Source organism: Theropithecus gelada, chromosome 4, assembly GCF_003255815.1.
Source record: "Theropithecus gelada isolate Dixy chromosome 4, Tgel_1.0, whole genome shotgun sequence".
Lineage (NCBI taxonomy): Eukaryota > Metazoa > Chordata > Mammalia > Primates > Cercopithecidae > Theropithecus > Theropithecus gelada.
This window is the reverse complement of record NC_037671.1, coordinates 156,280,561-156,302,746: the sequence shown is the minus strand read 5'-3', so window position 1 is coordinate 156,302,746 and position 22,186 is coordinate 156,280,561. Positions and strand designations below refer to the sequence as shown.

Below are 22,186 nucleotides of genomic sequence, written 5' to 3'. Positions count from 1 at the left end.
GTTGACATTGATCTTGAAGCAATGATTTTCTTATTTTCTTTAAAGGATCTCTTTGAACCACAGACTGCTTTGTTGAGATATGTATTGGAGCAGCCTTATTCCAGGGATATGGTCTGCAATATGCTAGGTTTAAATAAGCAGGTACTGTACTATGCTGGAAACCTAGTAAATTCTGCATAGAATCTGCACTATTCTTTTCTCTTTTCTTTGCTATAGCTAACTGAGCAAAACAGTTAAAAACTACTTAGTGACTTTCAAAAATATACATAGTTTTTTAAACAATGTATTATTCCTACCATTTATATATTACTTTAAGAATGTTTAAATCTAAAAAGAAAAATTTTTAAAGTTGGTTTATTTTGCATTGCTTTTTTTTCTATAAGGCCAGTTTCAAGTATACCTTTTGCCAGAGAAACCTACACATGACTTAACCATAATTTTTGACTTTTTTTTGTTGTTTGGGTGTCTGTTTTTATATAACCCTTGGTATCTTCAGCGTGGCCTTCTTGCTGACTTTTTTTTTTTTTTTTTTTTTGGTGTGTGTTTGCTTGTTTTTGGTGGTTTAACATGTGGGAGGGTTTGTGCTGACTCTGGGTTCCTTGAGGCTGGCCTCATAGTCACTGTTTTGTCTTTTCTTTTTTTCTTCCTTTATTTTTGTTCTGTCCTGTCTTGTCCTGCCCATCCTCCAATGCTCTAGACCTTGAACATTGCTCAGGTATGTTCACAACCTTACTGTTGTATTGTGACTAACGATACGCTGGCCGCTTTGTAGCCACTGATTCCATTTAGAGAATACGTGTATGGTCGGGGCTTGAAATTGGCAGGACCATGCTGAGACCAAGGCCACTAAAAAATGATTTCTTCTTGGGATATGAGAGTTATTTTTGGTGGATTGTTTTTGTTTTTGTTTTTTTGGTGTTTGTTTTTTTTAATATTCTTTTTTTTTTCTTTTTTCTTTTTTTTTTTTTTTTTTTTTTGGTAACAAAGAGACAACACCTGGCACTCAGTGAAGCCTGTCACTTTTTGATGATTTATTTTTCCTTCCCACTCCATTTACTTTTTCCTACTTTAGGGCTAAAGCTAGCCTGGTGGAATTTTCAGAGATGGAAAGATTTATGGTGGCCTTTATCTTTCCAGACTACTAAAACAAATAAGGAAAAATAACAACAACAGAAATACTTACGTTGCTTTGCCTTAAAACAAAAACAAAAACAACACAAAAAAGAGAAAAAAGGCACTTTAATAGAGATATGCTGCTTTTAAAAGTTGGAGTGGTAAACTTTATACAGGAAAGGCTTTTTTGGAAACATGGGGATTGACTAAGAAATGTCAGACTCTTAGGTGACCCCACACCTGCTTGACAAACACCCTTCTTTGTCAGTCTTTGCCAAAAGTGCCTTCCTCCTAGAGTGAGCTCCTCTCAACTGACGCTCACCTGCGGTGGGAGAAAAACACTATGGCCAAACTTTATAAATCAAACTCTTATACAGTCCCAAGTCTGTTCTAGGACTTTTCACCTTTGATATTTTAAACAAAATAGTGGTTCCAATTATTTTTGTTAAAAATTTTTGAGCCCAACATATTAAAATAGACCAGCTTTTTGATTTTAAAAAGACGTTCTTGTCTAGGTTATATAAAATAGCGTTACTGTTTGCAATACTATAGTGAAGGTTGTGCCAGTGCTTCCATTTATAAAGCCCTATTTTTAAGGACATATAGCTTGGCCATAAAACTTGCTCAGTGTTGAAACTTTGCATGCCAAACCTCACCCTAGTAGCAGTATCTCTTTTATTATTTTAAGTTTTTCTTCTGAAAAATTTGCCAAGTTTCCTTGTTTGGACAAGCTTTTGTACATGTGAAACTGAAACTGCTTCACACTAGAGTATCTGACAGTTACCTCATATAATCTGTCAATTTAACATCTTAAATACCAAGTCATTAATTCTGATCAACTTTCATTGAATTAGAGGTAAGTATTCAGTTAACTTTGAAAGAATGCTTCATGCTATGTTTTAAAAGTAATTTTTACAGTGAACCTTAAGTCATACTTGACTCAATTTTTTTACAGTTTGGTGGATAAATGTACCCATGGTCATCTGAGCTGCAAATACCTTCCCCCAGATATCCTTAGCTATCCTAAGCATTTTTCTTTTGGGGGCGGGCAGCTCTTGTCAAACTAGAAATTGACGAAACAATTGAGAGTATTTCTGATCTGATCATTTTGATAACAAGTTTCAACCTAAAAAGTTTATGACTAAGACATAAATCCATAAAAAATAAAGTTTATAATGGAAATGCTGACAGAACATTATTAGTATTGGTACCACTGTAGTGTAAACATTGTCAAAAATTCACAATTCATCAGTAATCGTTTTCATAGAAAACTCTTTAGTTAAGGGTTGTGTAGATAGAAGATAATATGCTCAGTTGACATGATATTTTTACCTACTGGAAAGTAGACTAGAAAACGAGAACACACAGGATAAGAAGCATATGATTAAAGATAACCAAATCATCGTATTACATCTTTTATCATTACAGAACTGCATCCTACACTATACTCTCTTGTCCTTTCTCTAGCAATGTGATAATTTACTCATAGCTTTTGAAACCTTAAGAGCTGTTCACATTACATTTTCCAGTAGGAATTGGGTTGTATTTTATGCTATTATTGGTTACATTCAGCAAGTCATAAATAGCCCAGTTCCGTGACCGGCAAGATGGAGCATTAGACTTCAACTCACAGTGGAAAAGTCTTGTTTTTTATGTGCTTACACAAGTTTGTATTCTTTCTGCCAAATAAAAGCACTGTAAAACAGATACACTCCTCAGGCTCTTACATGATGGTGTATCAGCCTTGGCTACTATAAGACAGTGAAGTATTCATCATTCATTTGATCTTATGTTAATCAGTAAGTTTCTCTTTGAAATTATTCTGATTATTGGTAACTTTCTCGGTTAAAGCAGTGAATATGATTTTGAAAGAGAAAATGACATTGAAAGGAATTTTTGTTCCCAACTTCGCCTGAATAGATATTATTTTAAAATTGATTTACATCACTGAAACAATTTAAAATTAATTTAAGCTCACCTAAGTACAGTATGTTAAAATTTTGCTGCAAAAGCATTATGAGAACTGTACATGAAAAGTGTCCAGTACTACTCAATATAGGATATGAGATGCTAAGACTGAAAAGTGCTATCATTTGTCATTTGAAATAGTGCTGGGAAGGAATCAGGCATAGGTCAAGGGTTAATATTAATGTTTCTATTAATGTCATTTGCCTGATTTTTAGCTTTTATCAAAGCTGAAAATTTTAAATGAAGTTTCAGTATAGTTTGGGCTACTAAGTAGAAATAGAATTGTTAAAATATTGAATTTAAATAGTCTTAAAACAGGTTTTAACTAAATAGGCATATAGTTATGGTGTACACTAACAAATTTAACTTTATATGTCAGTGTTTTGAAGACTTAAATTCACCAAAGCTTTCACAAAACAAGATGTGAACAGTTACAGGCATAGCATCCATTGGCTTATGAAATTATCTTAGCCTAGTGATTGACAGTTAACTTTTATTCATAGATTCTGAAACTGCTTTACAAATGGTTGTTCCACTTTGTAAAACCATCTGCTATGTAGTAGAGAGTCTTAATTTTAATGTGCCTGTCTTTAAATAATTGAAAACTAAAGCAGTTTATTATTCTGAAGTAGCAGTACAGATCATTTTGTAGCTCAGATTTTTTTTTTTTTTTGATATTACCAAAATTTGCAGATAAAGCAACATATTTAAGCTGTCTTTAAACTTGATTTGAGAAATATCCTTGGCTTTAACTAAAACCACCTGGGAAATTTATAGTTAATCCTGAGAGCTCTTCTGCTATATTCAGGTACTGGAGCATTAGGTACCGTAGAGATTCCTGACTGACTTAATTTTTGACAGAAAAGTTAAGGGTCATGGCACGTGTTGAAAGAACATCAGCTTTAACTGTAAATTTCCTAGTTCTTGCTTTGTCAAAATCGTAATATTTTTGCTTTCCTTTTAAAATCATTAACTGTATGACAGTCACTACATACCTAAAAATATGTAGGTGAAAATCCAGTTTTTTCTTAAATAGCTAATACTAAAAAGGGAAACTCCAAAATGACTCAGGTGCTAAAAACCAATTTTATTTAGTTTGCTCTTTTTTCCTAAAGCAGATTGATGGAAGACCATTATGGATGGAGAAATAGATGACAAATTGGTCAGTTTCCAAACTGGAAGCAAATTCCCATCACTAGTGAAAAATTCCTACTGGAAATCCTGGCTTTACTTCTTTTCACAATTTTTTCTGACTCTGTATACTTTGAATGATCTCACTCTAAATTTGTGTTGTCTGACACATTTCTTAGGTTGTTGGTGGTTGGCAGAACTAGTGAATTTCAAGCCCTGTACACAGTAGTTTTGCATGCTGATTTAAGAAATAGTCTGTAGTGTTGTCTGTTGCACTTTGCTCTGCTTCATAATGATAATTACATTTGGAGGAAAAGTATTGTAGTCTCAACTGGTGGTGTTAATATTGCTATTTGTAAACCTGTAATGTGGTTGAACTGTGGTCATGGCATTGTGTTTTTGGAAAAAATATGAAACAACCATTGATGCTTATCATTTGGATAGATGTTTGTTTTATTTGCATGCTTTAAGAAACTGCAGCTATATTGGAGCTTTACAAGTTTGGAGCTGGCAAAGAGCATGCAAAAGAGGGGATGCTATTCATTATGTCTTGTTTATTTCCAAATTTGTCCCCATTTTGCATTTTTTCCCTAAATTTGAAAAAATCATATCCCTTTTTCATGGCAAAAGACTGATAATCACACCTAAAGTTTAGGGGGAAAGATCTGTATTAGTAATTGTATTCACTAGAAGGGCTTCCAACTGCCTGCTACTAAGTCATATGACATATTTATAAAGGAAATATGAAAATGGCTTAAACATGGCTTAATATATTTCTTTTGGTAAAAGTATAGTTTTTAAATCACTTTTAAAAGCACAGATCTTTTTGCCTCTAGAAAGGGAAGCTGCATTCTCATTTTTAGTGTTTAAACTGAATTCTTTTTCTTGTTTTAGATTTTAAAGTGGTCTAATTTAAAATTAAAGCTGCATTATGTTTGGCTTCCAAGAAGGAAGAACAGAGATCAATTTTTTTCCCCTTGTGGAAGAAGTTTCCATTTCAGTGTCTGGACCAATACCACACATTGAAAACAGATGTTGAATAATTTGGTAGCTATTTAGGTATACCTCTGTATATAAAGTTAGTGTAAACTTATAGGGGTTACTTTAAAATAAAGAGATTCACATACCTGCTTTATTTGTTCTGTCACAATATTTGCTCCCTGTAAATCCAGAGTTTTCATCTTTTGACTTAGATTGCAAAATTAATACTGCTATCCCTGTTTCATATGCCCTTTAAAATGTTATCTTTTTCCAAAGGATAAATAACAGAATTTTCTACGATGCATTGCCCTTTGTCAAATTGAAAGAATAATGTCCATAGTGGAAGTCAAAAGTTAATGGGAAGTCTGTTTTGTAGGAAAACTAAGAACATTTTTTCTTGAAACGTATCCTGTATGATAATAGAACATGATGCAGCTTTAATAGACTAAATCTAACCTTAACTTCTTAAGTTCAACTTCATTCCATGCTTCTCAGCCTCTTGTTACAATTAATGCTCATTAACTGGTAACTTCTGAAACTAACCGAGAGGCTTTTGGAATACTGTATTTAATCTCTGCCCTACAGCACAAGCAGCGCTGCCCTGTGCTGGAGGACCAGTTGGTGGATCTGGTTGTTTATGCCATGGAGCGATCTGAGACCGAGGAGAAGTTTGACGATGGGGGAACAAGCCAACTCCTGTGGCAACATCTCTCAAGTCAGCTCATTTTCTTTGTGCTTTTCCAGTTTGCAAGTTTTCCACATATGGTGCTTTCTCTTCATCAGAAGGTATGTACTAAATCTTTTGGTCGGAGTGACTTCACCTGTTGATTACTGGATTTTAGACTGCTATGGGCATTCCCTAGTGATTTTAGAACTTGCAGAAGTTCTGAGCCCTAATTTCTGTCCTGTTCACTGCTTTTATAGTTTCTTAACTTTTTACTTTCTTGTCACTGTAAAAACAGGATTCAGTCATTCATCCTATGTATTCCCAGTGCAGGCACCAGCGGATACAAGATGAAAAGACACTGTAATATCCTCAAGAAGCACCTCACTAAAGGAGGAGATATTTTATATATACACACAACACACAAACAGTATGATTATATCTTAATAGTTATTATAATGAAAGCACATTTCCCTGCAATACAAATAGAAGGGAATAGTCCCTAAGGTTGCAGTGAGCCGAGATCACACCACTGCACTCCAGCCTTGGCGACAGAGCAAGACTCCATGTCAAAAAAAAAAAAGGAATAGTCTCTATCAGAGATATCAGGGGTGGCTGTATCAAAGAGATCTTTAAGCTAACACCTGAAGGGCAAATAGAAACTTGCTAAGAGAAAAAGAAAAGTGTTTCCTACTTATAAGACCATCATTTAGAAAGGGATAGAGATGTGTGAGAACTGGAAATAAAAATATAAAGGGGAAATGGTTGGTGAGATAAGGAAGGCGGGAAAGCAAGAGCAGACATAGAGAACTTTAAATGGCCATGTGCCTGTTCTAAGGAGTTTAGATTTTGTTTTGGAGGCAATGCAGAGGAGAATGGCATCATCATATGCAAGTTGGAAAAATGCTAGTGTCCACATGGAGAAAGTAGGTGGTGTAGCGATGGACAGGTACAAAGCCGGAGGCAAGGAAATCAGTGAGAGATACTGCAGTGGGCTAGGTGCTAAAGGCCTAAACCAGGGCAGAAAGGAGGAGCCAGAGATGGGGGATACTGAAGTGGAATAGAACTAGGTGACTGACAGTGAATAGAGGGAGTAGCAGGAGTCTAGGCTTGCTCAGTGGTTCCTACTCTGGGAATGAATAGAAGGGAGGATGATGAATCCGAAAAAGGGAGACAAGTGGAAGACTTAAGTTTGTGGGAAAAGTCGTTTTTTGTCAAAAATTTTAGACATATTGAATGGGAATAAAATAAATGTTGTTTTATATAACATCTCCACAGCATGGATTATCTTGGGGAAAATTTTTCGTAAATATTGTTAAAATCCTTTTAACCACCTTCTCCCAGAAACCACCATTAGTTTCTGTTTAATGTACAGAAAACCGGCCGGGGACGAGCGGGGTGGCTCACTCCTGTAATCCCAGCACTTTGGGAGGCGGAGGCCAGTGGATCGCTTAAGTTCAGGAGTTGGAGACCAGCCTGGGCAACACGGGAAGACCCCATCTCTATCCTTATTCTAAAAAGATATAAATAAATAAATAAGAAACAAAATGTACAGAAAACCAGGAAGCATTTTATGATAACCAGTCCATGATAATTTCAAATTTAAAAAAAAATCCTTTTGGTATGATAGAGTATTCCCCAGGTTTTGATGAGATTTTTTAAATAAGAATTATCCCATATTAAACTTGATTCTCATGCACACATGATCAACTTGACTATGTTCTAAAACTGCATTTTTTATATGCATAGTTGTTTTGGGGAGCAGGAGGAGATATAAGGAGATAATAAGGAGGAGAAATAAGCATACATATAATACTAAAATAATTTAGCAGGTTTTGCATGGTGTGTCTTGAATTGAGACTAAGTAATTACTAAGTGCCAAAATTAGATGCTGACTTTCTGAGAGCAAGAACCAGGGTTTCTCCTTAACAACAACAACAACAACAACAACAACAACAACAAAACTTCCTGTATTCATCTCTTTAAGTAGCAGCGTATACATGTATATTTAAACATCTTTTATAGTTAGCAGGGCGAGGACTGATTAAAGGCAGAGATCATCTTATGTGGGTTCTCCTGCAATTCATTTCTGGAAGTATTCAGAAAAATGCACTAGCTGATTTTCTCCCCGTGATGAAGCTCTTCGACTTGCTATACCCAGAAAAAGAAGTAAGCTTCACTGAGTAACTATTCATAACAGTGTGATGAGTAAATTATGTCTAATTTATGTTTAAGGACTTTAGTGTGATTTTGTGTATTTCTAAAGTTTATGCTAAATCACAATTGAGTATTAGGTGTAGCAAGCTCTTTCTCTACATTCTAGGTAGGTCTGCAGTTTTAGAAATGATGAAAACTGTTTTAATCTATATACATCATTGAATGGCCAGATAACAGTCTCTATTAATAGCTATTTTTTCTTTGGCAGTTGAGCCTCAGTATGTCCCCTGGGTGTTTTATCATGTAAGATATTTGAGTAAAATGTGATGTATTTTGATGATTGCCATTTTCTAGAAGTACTTTATTATGAATTGTTGTTGTTGTTGAGACGGAGTTTCACTCTTGCACCCAGGCTGGCATGCAGTGGCGTGATCTCGGCTCACTGCAACCTCCACCTCCTGGGTTCAAGTAATTCTCCTGACTCAACCTCCCGAGTAGCTGGGATTACAGGCGCATGCCACCATGCCCAATTAATTTTTGTATTTTTAGTAGAGACAGGGTTTCGCTGTGTTGGCCAGGCTGGTCTTGAACTCCTGACCTTAGGTGATCTGCCCAGAAAATTTTAAGATGGAACAAGAGTATTTCTTGATGATGGATATAACGTGGTGGGGTTACAGTAACCCCACCATGCACTAGCTGTAACCCCACCATATTATACCCATCATCAAGAAATACTGTTGTTTTGTCTTTGTCCTCCTTATCTTTTTTGTTAAAGTTGGGCAATTTTCAAGCAAATCCCAGACACCCATATCATTTTACCCATTAATAGTCAATATGTTTAATGATAATCGTTTAGGTTGCATATTTCTTAGATTTTTATATGTTCTTAAAAATTATTATGAGACTTTTAGAAAGTCTTGTTTTTAGTTACATTTATCACATTTAGTATGATTTCATGATGATGCATTTTAATTTTTAAAAAGTAAAAATTAAAAAATTATTTTTACTTGAGAATGCTCTGCGATAGTAGGAAAAGCTTGACAAAGCACCTGTGAATTTGTGTTACTTTAAGTAAAAACATATACCAAGTAAAGCACCTTGTAATAATTTCAAAATTTTATGGCTGTTAGACCTTCTGATTTGTATTATTGAATTATCAGGGCTAAAGTAAGATATGATATGCTAAAAAGAGTTATGTTAGAAATTGATTACTAAAATACACATAATTATTTAATTCTTCTCTTTCTTCTATTGTGTTATTTTTCAAATTGTTATTTTTCAGTATATTCCAGTTCCTGATATTAACAAACCCCAGTCAACCCATGCCTTTGCAATGACTTGTATTTGGATTCATCTCAATAGAAAAGCTCAAAATGACAACTCCAAGCTACAGATTCCAATACCTCATTCCTTGAGACTTCACCATGAGTAAGTTATTTGTTGCTTGATACTTATTTTTCTTGTTTAATTAATAGCGAATTGTAGACTAATATTGGTCTCGGTGTTTGTGTGAAATTTGAAAATCTCCCCATACCCACTATAGATAAGGGCAAATACTTGAGATATATGTCATAGCAAGAGAATCTGACCAGCACCTATATCAGGAAACAGCTACAAGATTAGTCTTGCTTTTATGTATAGATTTTTACAAAAAATTTTTCAAGGCTGATCTTCAGTTGTATATGTTATAAAGTTATTAATATAATGAAAGCATATCAAGTTTCATAAATGTAAAAATGTTTCAGAATTTCTCAAGTGCTTGGAACTTGAGCATGAACTGACTGAGATATTCATCTGTGGGCTGCCAGGAATGATTGAGCTGATCTGGCTGGCATGCCCCTTAATATCTCTTCCAAAGTTGTGATGACTCAAAGAAGATACCATTCTTAGATAGTATTGTATTGTATTGTAGTCAAGGGTGCTAGGAATAGCCTAACTTCCCACCTAGAACTTCTGAGAAAGACTGCCACATCTCTTCATAGGATATGGCAGGGGAGTCAGACTTGATATTTCATTTGGTTTTCATTTTATGAGATACCCCTTAACCACCTTTTCAAAGTGATATCTGTAATGAAGACATTGTTGTGTTTATACAGACAGGTAATAAGTAGAAACCTGGTTCACAGACTTGTGAGTTATTTCTTTAGTCTCCGAAACTTAGCCTAATATGGTGGCTGTATATGTAGTGCATACTTAACAGATACCCATTAATTGTTTATTTAAAATTATTTTTCTTCTGAAACACTACCCCAACTTCTATGTGTATTCCCACTATACGTTTCACACAGAAACTCGAATACGTATAGGAACAAAGATAGCATTAATAAATAATTGCATAAAATTGAACTTTTAAAAAAATACAAATTAACATTATGGAAGTAATTTTCATTTTTTCTTTTTAATGGAACATGAATTTTTAGGTTCCTGCAGCAGAGTCTGAGAAATAAAAGTTTACAGATGAATGACTATAAGATTGCTCTATTGTGTAATGCATACTCTACAAATTCAGAATGTTTTACATTACCCATGGGAGCTCTGGTAGAAACTATTTATGGAAATGGAATTATGAGGATACCTCTCCCTGGAACAAACTGTATGGCTTCAGGATCTATTACCCCCTTACCTATGAACCTCCTGGATTCACTGACAGTTCATGCCAAAATGAGGTATGTTCTTTTTATTAATTTGATTCCATGTCAGGGAATTGATACGAGTATAGTATAAACCTTTATTTCATGGTTTTATGTGTGTAATTTTTCGTAGTCAGGTACATTTAGAGAAAAAAAAAAGCTTTATTTTATTACAAAAGTAAATATTTTTTATTATAGGAATTCTAGGATAAACAAACCCAAAGAAAGTAATTGTCATAATCTCTCCATGAGAGATAAGCATTATAAAAATTTTTTGCACTTTTTTTTTTCGTTTTTTGTAGATAGTTAAGAAGGAGGACTAGTGTAGCTAGAGCTTCCAACATTTTTGAGAAGGGCTAGAAATCCAGATTTTTTATTACTAGTCTTTCAGCCTTTAAGTATTGGCTCAAATTTAAAACAACCACCGTATAGGCCACAGAGAATTTGTCTGTGGGCCTCCAAGTGGAGCATCAGTTCTGGTAAAGCTATGCTCTTTTTCAAATGGTAACCATTGTGATAGAATTACACATGTGCTTCACTTGCATGTATAACAGATTTGAGCAAAGCCCCATTAGAACCTAACATTTGGGTCTTAGCTGTGATGTATTAAAGTAAATCTGTGACAGAAGTTATTTAATTTCCCAAATGTATTTTGATGCATCATTTGAGTAACCAAAATCTCTCAAGCTTGCTCTTATAAGTTGAACCCAAAGTTTGTTTTCCCATGAGCAGGGGGATCCGTGTGCATATTGAAAGCACCATGGAAATCGGAATGAGTCTCAGGTTGTGCAGTGCATCCTTACCAAGTGTCCTGCACAGTTTAAACACATTAAATGAATCAACTTCATTTGAATCATTTAAGTTCAAATTATACTAAGTTACTTCTGAGTAGCGCCTATGTTTATGTCAAAAATATGGATTTTTATTTTCTTCCCTTTTTTTCTCCTCAGCCTTATTCACAGCATTGCAACCAGGGTGATAAAACTTGCTCATGCAAAGTCCAGTGTGGCCTTGGCTCCAGCCTTAGTGGAAACTTACAGTCGTTTATTGGTCTATATGGAAATAGAGTCTTTGGGCATCAAAGGATTTATCAGTAAGACAGGACTTTCTGGTGTTTATAACTATTAACCCATTCATTAACTCTAAAGGTACTTTTCTAGTTCCGGGGACACAGCAGAGAACAAGTCACCACTATGATGGAGCTTATGGAGGGGGACGTTAAATAAATGAAATATATAATATGTCAGGTGATACATGTTATAGAGAAAAATAAAGCAAAAAAGAATAGGAAGTTTGAGGGTGGGAGAGGGGGTTTGTTGCATTTTTAAGTAAAGTGGTAAGAAAAGGTTAATGTGCTAGGTGCCTGGGATGTGGTGAGAAGGATAGACATGGTCCCTGTCCTCATGCAAATGGATTCTGCCTGATGCAGTAATGCTGTCCTCCAGTGCATACAAAAGGCTGACTGGCAGTAAAGAAGGAATTTTCGCCGGGCGCGGTGGCTCAAGCCTGTAATCCCAGCACTTTGGGAGGCCGAGACGGGCGGATCACGAGGTCAGGAGATCGAGACCATCCTGGCTAACGCGGTGAAACCCCGTCTCTACTAAAAAATACAAAAAACTAGCCGGGCGCGGTGGCCGGCGCCTGTAGTCCCAGCTACTCGGGAGGCTGAGGCAGGAGAATGGCGTAAACCCGGGAGGCGGAGCTTGCAGTGAGCTGAGATCCGGCCACTGCACTCCAGCCTGGGCGACAGAGCGAGACTCCGTCTCAAAAAAAAAAAAAAAAAAAAAAAAAAAAAAAGAAGGAATTTTCTTAGATTGCAGAAGATACATTATAATGTCTGTTATTTATTATGTAGTTCTAAAATAATAGATACTTTCTAATATAGAAGTGTTTTTCTGATTCATCGTAATTCCAGCTTTTCATGAATACAGCATAGTTTTAATTTTAACCATAGTAAGTCTTCCTAGATAACTGATTGTTGAATAAAACTTTCTCGGGGGTAGGAGGAAACAAGGGCAGGTGTAAAAATACAGTTTTTTGTATTAAAAAGTGAACCTCATACTTCAAAAGGTATGGAACATTAACTGTCTAAAAATAAAAGATACCAGAATTGAGAAGATTAATGCTTTTTCGTATCTTGTCTCATTTTGTTTTTCCAGATAAACATGATTATCACTTGCCAAGTCCCAGGAAAAAATAATTGATATTATAGTTAGGATCTGAATTTTTCCTTACTGTTAAAGTAGAAAATAAGAAAATGTGGAGAATATGTATGTGTGTGCGTGTGTATTTTCGCAATCGAATCTTTATATTTTACTCAATGTGACTTTCTTCAACTATCTTTTAATGCATAGCCTTTACTAATTGGTACCTTAAATTGTCTTTTTCCTCCAGGTCAGCTTTTGCCAACTGTTTTCAAATCACATGCATGGGGGATCTTACATACACTCCTTGAGATGTTTAGCTACCGGATGCATCATATTCAGCCTCATTACCGAGTTCAGCTCCTGAGTCATCTTCATACTTTGGCTGCAGTTGCACAAACAAACCAGAACCAGCTCCATCTTTGGTGAGCTCATTGAAGGCCATCTTTCCTTAAGATTTACTAGAAACTTTCTTGGAGATGAGGTTCTTAATCCTTTGCCTTATAGGTTTTTTTTTTTTTTTTAATTCATCTGTCATAAAACTTCTCTGCTTCTAAAGTATTTTGTTTCCATTATAGGAGCAGAGTCCAGCTTTTTAAATAGAAACTGATTAAGATAGTTGAGTCCTTGCTTCAGGATCTTTGGACTGAGAATTAGTACTTTCAGGGTATTTATTATTATGTTGTAACTTAGCCCTTTAGAATGCTGTTTTTAAGTATACTTCAGATTATGGTTAAAGTATTATGTCACATTGATTTTGCTTTAAATTAAAATATATTTTAGATAGAAAAATATAATTTTTGAAATGCAGTATCTCCAGGTGAAATTTTTTAGTCCTATAGGCAAGTCATCTTTTTCAAATGTGTAAAAATGTCAAGATTTTCACTATAAAATTGGACACATTAGGTTTTTTAAACAAATTAAGCGACATTTATTCTCACACAAAAGTGTTTTTTTAATTAAAGAAGGGATAGTCATATAGATTGCATGTTTTTCCATTGTAATTAACCTTAGAATTAGATTTAATTCTATAATTCTGAAATTTTTTTACATTTCTTTTTTTTTCTCCCACTTTTCAGTGTCGAGAGCACTGCTCTCAGGCTTATAACAGCATTAGGTAGCTCAGAGGTACAACCGCAGTTTACACGCTTCCTTAGTGATCCCAAAACAGTGCTCTCAGCAGAATCTGAAGAACTGAACCGAGCCTTGATATTGACCTTGGCTAGAGCAACTCATGTAACAGGTACGGTGACTATGTGACTACAAACAAACAAAAACAGATGAATTAAAGTGTGCCGTGATTCTACTAATTACTATGGGTATAACATACTAAAAAGATACTTTTCATTTGTTCAAAAAAAGCCAGTTGTTTTGATATCTTCACTATTTCATTCATTTATGGAAGCTCTTTTGTGTAACATCATTCTATTAATAACTGGGTTGAGCATCAGTTTTCAGTTATCTTCCATAATTTTAAAGTAGTAATTCTTTAAGCTTTTTGGTCTCAAGACTGCTTTACACTCTTAAAATTGAAATTCCCAAAGAGTTTCTGTTTATATGGATTATATCTATGGATATTTATTCTATTAGATAGTAAAATAAAGTTTAAAAATATTTATTAATTTGTTTTTAAATAGTAATAATAAACATTACATGTTAGCATATGATGTTATGAAAAAAAGTATATTTTGTAAAGCAAAACTTTAGTGAGAAGAGATACCATTGTTTTACATTTTTGCTTCTCTAATACCTGATGTAAAGGAAGACATAGTTTGAATTCTCATCTGCTTAGACATTTAATCCATTGAAGTTTTAGTTGAAGTGAGTAAAAAATGTGGCCTCACACAGATGAGGTTAGAAAGAGAGGAGTATTTTAATAGCCTTTTCAGATCGTTGTGAATGTTCTTTGACATCACATGGAAAAATGATAGTTGCTTAAAGGTTAGTTGCAATGTGGAATCCAAAACCCTATCAGTGAACTTCACGTACTTTGTTACATTGTAATCTGAACATCTGTTTTGTACATTTAGTGGATTTTTAAATCCATGCATGTTTTGTAACTTCATGAGTTATTCATTTTGAAAATATTGGTTCACTGAGTTACGTAGATCTAGCAAATGTTGACATTTTATCATACAGTATCAGAAAATTACATTTGTTAATATCACTGCAAAGTTTATTAGAAAAATCTAAGTTTTAGAATGCTGTCATGTCATGGTGGTAGATACATGTTTTCCAAAATTTCCATTTTTACTTAAAAGGTCAAATTTTATCATTGGTAAAAGTTACTACCATTTGTTTTCCTTGAAGTGACAAGCTCATTTTGTTAATTTTCAAGAAAATGTCTGCTAAATACTTAAGTCTAGCTAACTATAGTTTTCTGTCAGACATTCTTTCAAGTAAAATTGGAATTCAAAAAAAAAAAAATGCAGCTGATTTAACTCAGTAGTCAGTCACACAAGTGTTTTTCCTCAAGACACCCATCAAACTTTGGAACACTAGGCATATGCTTCCCATTTTGTTAAATATGATATTAAAAATAAGTGTCGAGATTGACACTGGCACTTTTCTTTCACTGAGTGCATGTGATGGAGAATACAAAGCCTTTTCATCTAGTTTGGCACCACTGTTTGATTTGTGCTTAGGACCAGCAGTTTTACCACCATTGCTTTTGCACCGTCAGTGCTCATATCTAGTAAAAAAGCCAGTGATATCTTTTTTTTATTATTTGACCTCACTGAATCTTTGAAGGGCTACTGGGGAATCCCTCAGAGGTCTGAAGACCACACTTTAGAACTGATGTTTTAAAGAGATAGTTATTGATTTTAGCAACCTCAAATACGTTTATGTAAATTATGTTGTTTTATGTAAAGAACCCTCTTCAATTCTGAGATTTATACATGCATTATGTAATTATTTCACTCTCCAAAAAAGACATCTTTCTTTATTCTGTTCCCTTGGCCAAATAAAGTACTACTAAATCAGTGTCAAAATAAATGAACAGTAGTGGTGGACCTGTACCATTATCACTGGTACTCTGTAACTTCAAAAAAAGAGATTCCAAATGTCTTTTGTCATCTTTTCATAAATTGTTCTCATATTTTCTAATGTGATCATCCAGATCACTCAGAAACTAAGCAAATTTAGGTTCTAAGCTGGATATAACTAGTTAAGCAATGAATGCACTACAGTGAAATTCTCAGTGTACTTAATTACTATTTTTGCTATAATCTTTTATGAGTTGTGGACATAATCACTTATATCTGGATTACATCTATTTGTTTATGTTTAGATTTTTTTACAGGCTCTGATTCAATTCAGGGAACTTGGTGTAAAGACATACTTCAGACCATCATGAGTTTCACTCCTCATAATTGGGCTTCACACACCCTGAGCTGTTTTCCAGGCCCACTACAGGTAATTTTGTCTTGAATTACTTATTGAATACACATGAAATCCTTCTTCCCATTCACAGTGGTGTTCTAGAGTGAGTGTTGGTGACATCTGAATAAAATTAGCTTTTATTTATTTTAAAAATTATTTAGGGTCTGGGCATGGTAGCACATGCCTCTAGTCCTAACTGCTTGAGAGGCTGAGGCAAGGGGGATGACTTGAGCCCAGGAATTTAAGGTTACAGGGTACTATGGTCACACCACTGCACCACATCCTGGGTGACAGAGCCAGACCCTATCTCTAGGAAAAAAAAAAAAAAAATGTCATTACTTCCAAAATCTCTCAAGTTGTTCTGTGTCCTACTCTGGGACTGGGCATGTTTCTAAAAGTTTAATTTTTGTGGTTTCACCTTAGTTAGCAGTTTTAAGGGAAGGAAGAGTAGGAAGAGGAAAAAAAAGTGAAAAAATTTGAAAAAGAGAAAAAAATAGTTAATGGTTTCAGAATCTCATGAAAATTAACATAGTACCTGAAAATTTTTTCTCTCTCATAGAACTGAAACGGGGAGAAGTATAATGTAATGGAGCTTCACAGAGTGCACACATATGACACTTCACTGAATTTTTTTTTTAATCCCAGAAAAACTATAAACCTGGCTTTTCTAGTAGGGAGAAAGGCAAACCTGATCTGTCTTCTCCTTTTCAGAAAAAATGTTAGGCATGATGAACGTCCATTTTTCGTAACTCCTGTTAGGGCTAGAGCATTTGTTTTCAAATTTACCAAATCACCTGGGGGGCTTGCTAAGCTACAGATGGCTGGGGCCCCAGCCACAGAGCTTCTGATTCAGTAAATCTGGGATAAGGTCTGAGAATTTTGCATTTCTTGTAAGACCAGATGATGCTGATACTGCTGGTGTTGGGACCACACTCTGAGAATCACTGGGCTAGTGCAGTGGATTTTCCTTAGAGACACTAACATATGTAGCCAAAGGGTGGAGACATTTCATTCTTTTTTTTCTCTTTAAGACTGGTGGAAGTATCAACAGATGATTGAAGAAGCTTTAAATTCAGGCTTGCTTATAATTTCAGTTTAGGAAATCTAGGAAAAGGAATCTTGGAGATAATCTAGTCAAGCTTATGTATTTTCCAGATACAGAAATTCAGGCCTTAATTGCTCAATTGCTCAAGGTCACCTAAAGTTTATTAATGTCAGAATCAAGCCTAGAGCTGGTTTATTAACTGCATATCTGGTGCTCTTTCTACTATAACCAATGAAATAAACTTCTGATCCTCTTTTTAGGCGTTCTTCAAACAAAATAATGTGCCTCAGGAAAGCCGTTTTAATCTGAAAAAAAATGTGGAGGAGGAGTATAGGAAGTGGAAGTCAATGAGCAATGAAAACGACATTATTACCCACTTCTCTATGCAGGGCTCCCCTCCTCTCTTTCTTTGTCTTCTCTGGAAAATGCTCTTGGAAACAGATCATATTAATCAAATTGGCTATAGGTAAGTCAAAAACCTAATTTGCATTCCATTTGGCAAATTGTTGTATCCATACAACGATGGAGTTTATGTTTTACTCTCTGCCTTCCAGAGTATTAGAGAGAATTGGAGCCAGGGCCTTGGTAGCCCATGTGAGGACATTTGCAGATTTTCTGGTATATGAGTTTTCTACATCAGCAGGGGGTCAGCAACTCAATAAATGCATTGAAATTCTTAATGACATGGTATGGAAGTATAACATTGTTACACTGGACAGATTAATTCTCTGCCTGGTAAGAATAAATATATGTTTCTAAGCTTATTCTCTTTTAGATCAAGATGTATGACTAATATATCTTATGCCAGTCTGCTCTATATTGCTTTGAAGGATTTAATGAATTTATACTATATCAAGCATTGCTGTCACTTCCCTAAAGAACTACAAATTTTCCAATTTCTTTTTGTTTTGTTTTGTTTTTTTGTTTCTTGAGACAGAGTCTCACTCTGTCACCCAGTGCAGTGGCGTGATCATGGCTCACTGCAGCCTCAATCTCCTGTGCTCAAGCAATCTCCTCCTGCCTCAGGCTCCTGAGTAGCTGGGACTACAGGCATATGCCACCATACCCACCAAATTTTTTGTTCTTTTTAACTTTTTTGTAGAGATGGAGTTTCTCCATGTTGCCCAGGCTGGTCTCGAACTCCTGGGCTGAAGCAATCCTCCCTCCTCAGCTTCCCGAAGTGCTGAGATTACAGACGTGAGCCACTGCTTCCGGCCCCAATTTCCTTATTCATTCATTTAATAAGTACATATTGAACATCAACTGTGTTCTATGTATAGAAAGTATAGAAGTAAATAAAATAGATGTGGTCCTAGCGTTGTGATACTCTAAAAATATGAGCTATTAGACCCTGAGTTGATTCTCCAAAACTCCCACTAGAGGCAGGTAGTAGCAGTAAGTCACTGTGTTTCTTTACAGAGTGCTAATATAACCATTTCTGTACACTTTGGTAGCAAACATTCCCCAAATGTTTTTTTTTTTTCTCTCTCTCTTGACTTTGATGTCTATTTCTGGTAGATTTCTTTTTTCTTTTTTTTTTTTTTTTTTTGAGACAGAGTCTTGCTCTGTCACCCAGGCTGCGTGATCTCAGCTCACTGCAAACTCTGCCTCCCGGGTTCACATAGTTATCTTGCCTCAGCCTCCCAAGTAGCTGGGACTACAGGCTCCCACCACCATGCCTGGCTACTTTTTTGCATTTTTAGTAGAGATGGGGTTTCACCATGTTAGCGATGATGGTCTCCATCTCCTGACCTCATGATCTGCCCGCCTCGGCCTCCCAAAGTGCTGGGATTACAGGCGTGAGCCACCGCGCCTAGCCTTCCGGTAGATTTTTTAAAAAGACGCTGAAGTCGGCTGAAAAATGCCACATTGAAAAAAATTCTATGGTGGTGATATTTGGAGTGGCATAGTTTAACGTTAACCCCTTAGCTGTGGAGCATAGATATAAAAGTAGTTATTATATTTTAGGGGAAATAATGTAAGTCTATAAATCAATAAGATAACAGGATAAGGTGGAGGTGCAGAAAAAATATTTCCAGGAAACAGTGAGAAATCTTATCTGCTTAGGTGATAGATGTGAAAAATAGATTAAATTTTTAAAAATAAAGATGGACATCCCAGGCAGAAGGAATAGTAAACCAAAATAGGCAAGAAAGGTCATGTATGTTTGGGGAATACTGAACAGTTGGTTTGGGATAGACTAGACGTCTAAGGAAATTATGGTGGTGAGATTTTACTTTGTTAAAATTTAGGCTTTCAAATGGCCCTCATGGTTTCGCACAGATTGAACATTTTCATATAATTTTTCTGTTGTTCTTCAAAGGCCATGCGTAGTCATGAAGGAAATGAAGCCCAGGTTTGTTATTTCATAATTCAGTTGCTGTTACTCAAACCAAACGATTTTAGAAATCGAGTAAGTGACTTTGTGAAGGAAAATTCCCCAGAGCACTGGTTACAGAATGACTGGCACACCAAGCACATGAATTATCACAAGGTACTAGTTCTAATTAGTATTTAAAGTAATACTTTTATAAAACCATACTTGAGCATTTGATGAACTGATGTGGCCATTTTCTCTCTGGTTCTAATGTTTTTTCTCTGCTCTATATAGAAGTAGGTTAACTCTCTAAACTTCTTCAAGGTTTGAGAATATCTGTAACATTGAGAATAAATTGAAACTGCAGTTTAGTGGACATAAGTACTTGTATAAAAAGAAGTAAAGTGTAATGAGGTATAATTTAAAATGTTTCCTTGTAAAAAAAAATCTAAATGTTTTCACGTTTAGCTCTTTTAAGAGAATTTTTTTAAAAAATGCTCTAACCATTTATCATCTTCTCAATTCCACAGAAATATCCAGAGAAGTTGTATTTTGAGGGCCTTGCGGAACAGGTGGATCCTCCTGTACAGATCCAGTCTCCCTATCTGCCCATCTATTTTGGGAATGTGTGTCTTCGATTCCTTCCAGTATTTGATATAGTAATCCACAGATTTTTAGAGTTGCTTCCAGTATCCAAATCATTGGAGACTCTACTGGATCACCTAGGAGGCTTATATAAATTTCATGGTGAGCTTTTTCAAATTTTAATTTCATCGAATACCTCCATTATCAAAAGTGGGCTGGGCAGGACCAGATGGTAATAGTGGCTCTAAAGGTTTTATTTTAATTTTTTTAAATTGAAGTGTTTTGAGGATAAGTACTGTGGAGGGTGCCATGAAGTATAAAATATACAACATAAAAATACAAACTAAAGTGGTGATGTTACTATAAACTAAACAGATCTTGGCAGCCTTCTTGGATGGGTAGGATTTGAACTGTGTAGCAGTAGCAGGGAAAAGACAGCATATGAGGCAGAAGGGATCATTTGGGGGAGATCATGGAGGAGATAAAATAAGGTATATTTGAAGAAGAATTGCTATGTTGGGTTGAATTGAAAATTCTTACCAGAGAGTTCTAGAAATAAGGTTGGAAAGACAGATTGTACCTAACTTAGGTGACCTTGAATGCTAGGCTGATTTTATAATTGCAGATAATAATCAACTGGAAGTTATTGAGTATGATCATGGCATAGGAAACAGTATTTCAGAAAGCTACATCCAGTTATAGTTGGCAGCAATCTTAGGAGGAAGCCATTTCAAGGACATGTCAAAAAGCTCAGTTGTGTGATTAGTATCTAAGCAACAATGGTTGCATTGAAAATGACAGAAAAGGGACAAATGGTCACAAAAGACAGAACAGGACTTCATTGGCTGATTATAAGGAGAATATTGAAAGAAAAAGACAACTCTAAAATTGTAAGCATAGTAACTGGAGAGTGGCAGGGTCAGTGACGGAAATGTGAAGGTCCTGGAGCAGCCACTGTGGGAACAAAATGTCTGGCGGGCAGTCCTGCTTCATCTTTAATCTAAGATACCTTCCCTCAAAGCAGAAGTATGAATTGTGTGTTAACCCGATGGAATAGGCATAAAGTTCAAGTGAGCATTCTTTTAAAAACATTTTTCTTTTGGATTAGGTAATATACACACTTAGTGGGGAAGAGTATACAGTGAAAGGTAATTAGTCCCATCCTGGCCTCCAGCTAGCCAGTTTCTTTCTTTAGGAGGCAGCCAATGTTACCAGTCTCTTGCCATCCCCTCTTAGATATCCTGGATGGTTTTTTTGTTTGTTTGTTTTTAACACAAGTAAAATATATTACACATATTATTCTGTACCCTGTTTGTTTCAACTTTATAATGTATTAGCGTTGGTCATTTGTATTAGTACATAAAGAGCTACCTCATACATGCCATAATTTGCTTTATCAGTCCCCTGTTTTTGACCTTTTAGGCGATTTTTCATCTTTTGCTAGTGTAAACAGGGCTGCAGTGACATCCCTTGTTGTATGTCAAGGGATTAAAATTTATGCAGGATAAATTTTCAGAAATGGAATTGCTTCCACTTAAATAAAAACAGATACAAATACAACTGTATATTACTAGAAGCATTCTGAGCCTTCTGCTTATCCTCAGATTAAAATATTCATAGTATACAATTGCCCAGCATGTGAAGTTGTGTCATAATCTTCTGAGCTGTTTTCCAGTTATCTGGAAAGCAGTCAGTTTTTCACAGTTGTTAGTAACCAGTTAAACATTGTAGTGGTATGTTTTTTTCTTGGCAGATCGTCCAGTGACTTATCTGTATAATACTCTGCACTATTATGAAATGCACCTGAGAGACCGTGCATTTCTCAAGCGAAAACTCGTCCATGCGATCATTGGCTCTCTCAAGGATAATCGACCGCAGGGCTGGTGTCTAAGTGACACTTACCTGAAGTGCGCTATGAATGCACGAGAGGAAAATCCTTGGGTTCCAGATGACACCTACTATTGCAGATTGATTGGCAGACTAGTCGATAATATCCTTTTTATTGTGATTTTACAGATTCTCCAGAAATAATGGTATTTTGATTTATGAGAACATATTTTTGCTTTT

The 22,186-nt window shown here is 35.5% G+C and overlaps 1 protein-coding gene across 6 annotated transcripts in view; it reads left to right on the top strand.

Moving 5' to 3' along the window:
- Positions 1-22,186, top strand: part of MED23 (mediator complex subunit 23) — a 60,643-nt gene that overhangs the window by 17,436 nt on the left and 21,021 nt on the right. For 3 of the 6 annotated variants that reach the window (XM_025382556.1, XM_025382554.1, XM_025382553.1), the window contains exons 10-24: positions 46-141; positions 698-715; positions 5,779-5,979; positions 7,883-8,026; positions 9,297-9,442; positions 10,435-10,680; positions 11,595-11,737; positions 13,039-13,213; positions 13,868-14,031; positions 16,081-16,205; positions 17,478-17,683; positions 17,772-17,952; positions 19,541-19,711; positions 20,065-20,281; positions 21,873-22,109. In XM_025382556.1, coding sequence (XP_025238341.1) covers positions 46-141; positions 698-715; positions 5,779-5,979; positions 7,883-8,026; positions 9,297-9,442; positions 10,435-10,680; positions 11,595-11,737; positions 13,039-13,213; positions 13,868-14,031; positions 16,081-16,205; positions 17,478-17,683; positions 17,772-17,952; positions 19,541-19,711; positions 20,065-20,281; positions 21,873-22,109 — 2,470 coding nt within the window. The remainder of the gene's footprint in view (positions 1-45; positions 142-697; positions 716-5,778; positions 5,980-7,882; positions 8,027-9,296; positions 9,443-10,434; positions 10,681-11,594; positions 11,738-13,038; positions 13,214-13,867; positions 14,032-16,080; positions 16,206-17,477; positions 17,684-17,771; positions 17,953-19,540; positions 19,712-20,064; positions 20,282-21,872; positions 22,110-22,186) is intronic. The other 3 variants (XM_025382558.1, XM_025382557.1, XM_025382555.1) reach the window with 1 other exon arrangement.